This window comes from Canis lupus, chromosome 20 (assembly GCF_011100685.1).
Source record: "Canis lupus familiaris isolate Mischka breed German Shepherd chromosome 20, alternate assembly UU_Cfam_GSD_1.0, whole genome shotgun sequence".
Taxonomy (NCBI): Eukaryota; Metazoa; Chordata; class Mammalia; order Carnivora; family Canidae; genus Canis; species Canis lupus.
The window spans coordinates 33,082,251-33,088,250 of NC_049241.1; the positions used below are offsets into that span (position 1 = coordinate 33,082,251).

Genomic DNA, 6,000 nt, shown 5'->3' on the forward strand with positions numbered 1-6,000 from the left:
ATTTTCAGGATAATTTGAAGGTTTTCTAGGTAGTTTGGTGGAGACAGGTGATTTGGAGACCCTACTCTTCCGCCATCTTGCTCCTCCCCTCCCCCACTATTACATTTTGAAGCAAAATATTCTTTCTTGGTCTGTAGATGTTAATTAATTTTGTTCCATTTAAATCTGTTTGATTTGAAATGAACTTTACTGTAGTGCTTAAGGCATGGGTTGAATTCAGGTTCAGGCTGCATGACCTGGGCAGCTTACTTAGCTTTTCAAAGTCTCTTTCCCAGTAAGAATTGCCACATGGGATGGTTGCAAGGATTAAAAGAGATCATGCATGTAAAATATTGAGTACATTTTCTGGTACATACCCAATAAGGTTAATGATTTTCATTAAAAATATGCAGTCCCTTGGATTACATAAGATTTAGTTAAATTCTTATTCAAAGTCTGACTTCTCAATTCAGTCTAAAATTTCCTATGTCTGTTATGGGGAGTGATGTATTGCTGCTATTAAAAGAGCATATGATGAAAAACTTGTTGTAAACCTATTTTTTTTAAGCCCATCTGTTTAAATGTTTTTGAAAAGTCTCTAGGTAAGAATGCCTAACTTTGGGGCATATCAGTGGCTCAGTTGAGCATCCAACTTTTGGTTTCTGCTCAGGTCCTGGTCTCAGGGTCATGGCATTGAACCCCACACAAAGCTCTGTGCTCAGCACAGAGTGTGCTTGGGATTCTTTCTCTGCCCTTGCCTACACTTGCTCGCACTGTCTCTTTCAAGTAAATAAATAAAATCTTAAAAAAAAAAAAAAGAATGCCTAATGTAGGTTAATTTTTTCTTGGTTTTAGGAAAGATACGTGGCAAGCTTGATGCCTTTGCAGAAAAGTATCTCTCCATGGAAGGTATAACTATATTCAATTAAATTCTTATTTGAGTTCTCTGTCATTAACTTCTGGGAGTATATCCATTTCTAATTTTTAAATCAGTATGTCATAATTTCTAGAGTCCACCCCAATTAAGACAGTTCCTTCCAGAAGAATTTATGAAAACACTTGAGAAAACAGGACCTCAACTGACCTCTAGAATAAAAGGCGATTGGATTGGACTTTACCGGTTGGTCTTTTTTTCCCCTTTTTTCACCCATCTGTAGAACTTTGTTTAAAAACAAAACAAAAGGGCAGCCCCGGTGGCACAGCGGTTTAGCGCCGCCTGCAGCTCAGGGCATGATCCTGGAGACCCAGGATCGAGTCCCATGTCAGGCTCTCTGTATGATGCCTGCTTCTCCCTCTGCCTGTGTCTCTGCCTCTCTCTCTGTGTCTCTGTGAATAAATAAGTTAAAAATCTTAAAAAAAAAAAAAAAAACTGGACTTTAACTTATATTAAAAAAAAAAAAAAGTTTCACATGGTTCTCCAAGCTATAGGTAGGAAAGGTATCAAGGAGAGGAAGTAAGTCATAATCAAACTTTGCTTTTTTAAAATTTATTTTTATAGGCATTTTCTAAAATCTCCAAATTTTGATGGTTGGTTCAAGACCCGACGGAAGGAAATGACCCAGAAATTGGAGGCACTCCATTTAGAAGCTCTTTGTGAGGAGGTTAGAAAACTGTGTTTATGTGATGATTAACAGCTATTGAAAATAAAGATAAGATTATCCTTAGCGGCTGGGAGATTATATCCATATCCACTACTTTGTAAATAGTAATACCTAACTTTTCTAGATCATGTGCTGTGTGCCAGGGGCTATGTAGGTGTTTAATATGGACAATGTCTTTTAATCCTCACAATGATGCATTGAAGTAGGTGTGTTATAATTTGCATTATGAAACCCTCAAGGATTATAAATTAAGTGACTTGCTTCAGATTGTATCATTGCTAAGTAATGGAGCCAGCAGTGAGCTAGAGCCCTACTTCTACTGATCCACAGCAACTAACTGTGTACATCTCTTCCCAACTCTGTGTTCAGTGATCTCAGGTTGGTAGCTTGAAATTGGTTACAGTTGGTGTATTATACCACATTCGCAAATGCTACATACAAACCAGAGACTTTTCCTAGAGAATTGGTGGTTAAATATTTATTAGCATAGCACTGGCTAGAATCAAGATTCAAATCTGAACACCTTTTCCAGTAACTATTCCCAATTTTTTAATGTATTTTGACTGTTTATAATCTATAATTTGTCACCAGACTATGTTAAATTGAGCTACTTGTGAAAATATAAAGGATAGTCTCATTTTTATTTAACGTGAGGTGCGCTAGCCTTGAAGTGAACTTTCTGATCATAAACTCCCAGTGACTGTGATTTTAAGAGAATGAATATAATGAAGGCAACCACAAATAAGCCAAGAAGAGCTTGTTTGTAGATGTGAAAGTTTACATGTTCAGTTATCTGAATTTGTTAGTGTTCCTTATAAATTACTTACTACTTAATAGGGATGGGAGTTAGTGTTATACTCTGAGTTGCAGTTTTTTCATTGATATAAAAGGGCTACCTCAGAAAGGAGTTTCTTACATTTTATTTACAACTGTTAGTTCTGATGTCAAAAATTATCTCATTAATATTGTTAAAATATCATATGGAGAATTATGCTTGTACTTTAATGCTATATCTGAGTTACATCTTTATTCTCCTTTTCCTTCCTATCCTTCCTGCTCAGTAGCCTCGCCTGTTAAAATAGAGCAGTTTGAAAAGTATTTTGAGTATTAACTGATTGGGGTTTTGTTTATTCTTCTAGGACTTACTTCTCTGGACCCAGAAACACACAGAAGTAGAAACAGTAGACCTTGTATTGAAGCTAAAAAATAAGCTGGTATGTAGCCAAAACAGCAAAGATCCATAAAGATATTTTCCTCACAGTTGAGGTGACAATTCATGATGTGAAACAGAAGTAGCTTTTTTAAATGAGAGCGCTTAAGATTGGCCAATTGATGGTAAATCTGAAAATACTTGGTCACTCAAGCAGATCAGAGTGATGCCATATTATTTGAAAAGTATTTACAGGGAGTCTAATGAGCTTTACAAAAAAATTGTCACATATCTAATACCACCTAGTACCTATAGATATTATCTATTAATTTATAGAAGTCTTTTATTGATCTCAACAATATATTGTTTAAATGACATGTTCTTGCTTTTTTACAATTTCTGTAAATTCTAGTATAAGTTTGAATTTTCCAAATCATCAAAACCACTAAACTTGTTCATTTACAGAATATAATATATTAATACAGACTGAGAGGATAATTTAAGTGCTTCCAAATGTTCTTTATGTAGTTGCAGGCTGATCGAGAGCGCTTGCCTGTGAAACCTGACACCATGGAAAAGTTACGGACACACATAGATGCAATTATCTTAGCATTACCAGAGGACCTACAAGGCATACTGCTCAAAACAGGCATGACATGACACTTGCCAGGATTTTCCAGCCGAAAAAGATTGTGCACCATGAAGCATACTGACATTTCAACCCAACGCACAAGGGAGATGTCTCAGTGTGGAAAATAGCCGTGAATGCTAGCTACAGGGTGGAAAGACTATACTGACTAAACAGACCTTTTTAGTGCATTATTTTTAAAAATGGATATCTGTGGTGGTTCCACTTTAATACTGAAATACCGAAAGGCATTTCTATATTTTTAATCATGTTCAAAGTGCTCTTATGAGAGACCTGTGGGGCCATCAGTTTAAGTGATTCCAAACTGCAGTGCTGGCATTGCAGATATTTTTTTAAATTGGTGCTGTTTTGCCCAATCATGTTAAAACTCAGGGGGATATAAAAATAACATTCACACTGGCTATCTTCTTAAGAAGAAGGAAAAGACTGATCTGTCCGACTGTAGTTAGAAGTAATTAATGCTTTTGTAGTGCCTTCTGTTGTCCTACATGTTTCACAAAGCCCAGCTGCTAGTCTTGAAGCTTTTTCTTAACTTGATTATGATATGTAATTTTATAAGGCATTCTTCTGAGTAATCACCGCTTAAAGACGTTTCTTGCCTCCCATCATCATGTGTATTAGTAGTGCCCTGGTGTGATCTTTTTTTCAGTTGTCATGTAGGTTTCATTTCATTAAATTCTATTATCATTTCAAGTTTAGCCTTACCAGTTTCTCCAAAGGCAAGAAAGCATCTAGTATTAATTATGGAAGAGTTTAATCTCTTCTTAACCATTTACTAGTTGAACCTGTTTAGGTTAATTAGCTTGGATGTTTTCCAGAGACATTCTAATTGTAAACCTCATAATCAGCTATTTTTAACTGAATTCTCATGTCAAAGGCATTCATAAACCTTTTGTGTTATAGGCATGTGAGTGATTGATTATAAGATTAGTTTTCAGCATTATTTGTTTGGTAGGGGTTTCCCCCCATTATATTTCTCAGAATACTGTCCCTACTGTTGTTAGACATGGGGATTTTGCCTAAATCACTGTTAAGCAAGCTAGTTTTTTTTATTGCACCACTAGGCTTATTTTGTTTCTGTTTTGTTTTGTTTATACTACCTTGCCAAAAATAGAAGATTGTGATTTGGTAAAGTAAGGTTGTTTGGTTTGTGTTTGAGTAGGAGTGTCCTCCAGAAGCCACTATTTAAAATAGCCACACATGACATAGCACATACGTAAATAGCTGTGTCTTGAATTACCCTCTCAGTAACCAAATTTAGTTGTATGTGTTTGTAAAAGAAATGGCTTCAGAAGCTGTCTCTTGTTTTCTGTTAATGTAACTCTTAAGGGCACTCCTGACCCAGAAAGCCTCTTTGTGTTTGTAACTGTGGTCTTATACCTAAATGTGCCCTTTTCTCCTGGATACAGTCTCTTGAAGCATACCTCAAAGTCATAGAGAGAATATGGCATTTGAAAGAAATCATTTGCCTTGGATCATATGAGTTATTTTGTGAAACAACATTGTCCTTATGGAAAAGGGGCAACTACTTTTATATGCTAAAGTATTTCATATCTTTCTGGGAAACCTTATTTAGGTATAAATGGTCATCTTATTATTTTTCAAAAAGGAGTATTTTAATAATCTTACAATTTATATGCAGTTTGTGACCAGAATTTGAAAGTTGTTAGTGTCATATCAAGGATCTTTTAAATTATGCCACTACAGGATGTATCATTTCAAGTTTATTTTGCACAGCTAAAGAGTAGCAAAGGATGCCAAGTAGCAGAATAACAGTATCTTCATATTTACTGTATTTAACTAAAACCTGACACATGTTGAAAACCATATCATACTTACCTGGTTTATCTATTAATTTCAAATTATGTACTTGTAAAAGTAACTGAAAATTGCATTGGGAATCTGAGAAAGACTGCTAATTTTTTGTGATTTTCAGTGTTGTCTTTTTTTTTTTTTTTAAGGAGATATTGTTAAGATCTAAAAACTGTCATTTAATGTTATCTCCACCAGCATCAGAGGGAATCACTGTTTTCAGGGTGTTATGTAATGCCTTGTGCCTTCCGTTTTCGTGAAAAAGAGGTTTTGTGAAGGCATTTATGGTCATTACTGAAAAATGAATTAAAGGCCTTGGATTTTAAAGCACTTGGATGTCTTGTGTTATTTCTGAGTAAGGTTGGAATGCTTGAAAAATTGCATAATAAATAAAACTTGTACATTATAAGTTTCTTACTTCCCAACTTATTTTTACCTTTTAAAAAAAATTTTACTTTATCTTTTTACTTCCCAACTTATTTTTAAAAATTCAAATGAGAGGGATACCTGGGTGCTCAGTGGTTGAGCATCTACCTTTGGCCCGGGACATGATCCCAGGGTCCTGGGATTGAGTCCTGTATTAGGCTCCCCTTCAGGGAGCCTGCTTTTCCCTCTGCCTATGTCTCTGCCTCTCGCCCTGTGTCTGTCATGAATAAATAAATAAAATCTTTAAAAAAAATTTCAAATGAAAACTTCTGCTTACTATGAACAAGTGGACAGCAGTCCAGTATAACAACAGATCAATGACGTGATTTCAAATCCTTGTTGGCAGTGTATTGACTTTATCAATGACTTTATGAACTGATCTG

General features: G+C 35.3%; 1 protein-coding gene across 9 annotated transcripts in view; it reads left to right on the plus strand.

Annotated features, from left to right (window-relative positions):
* Positions 1–5,600, plus strand: part of DENND6A (DENN domain containing 6A) — a 90,033-nt gene extending 84,433 nt beyond the window's left edge. For all 9 annotated transcript variants that reach the window (XM_038566099.1, XM_038566093.1, XM_038566096.1 and 6 more), the window contains 5 exons: positions 835–888; positions 990–1,099; positions 1,478–1,580; positions 2,720–2,794; positions 3,259–5,600. In XM_038566099.1, coding sequence (XP_038422027.1) covers positions 835–888; positions 990–1,099; positions 1,478–1,580; positions 2,720–2,794; positions 3,259–3,390 — 474 coding nt within the window. In that variant the 3' untranslated portion in view covers positions 3,391–5,600. The remainder of the gene's footprint in view (positions 1–834; positions 889–989; positions 1,100–1,477; positions 1,581–2,719; positions 2,795–3,258) is intronic.
* Positions 5,601–6,000: the final 400 nt, after the last annotated feature.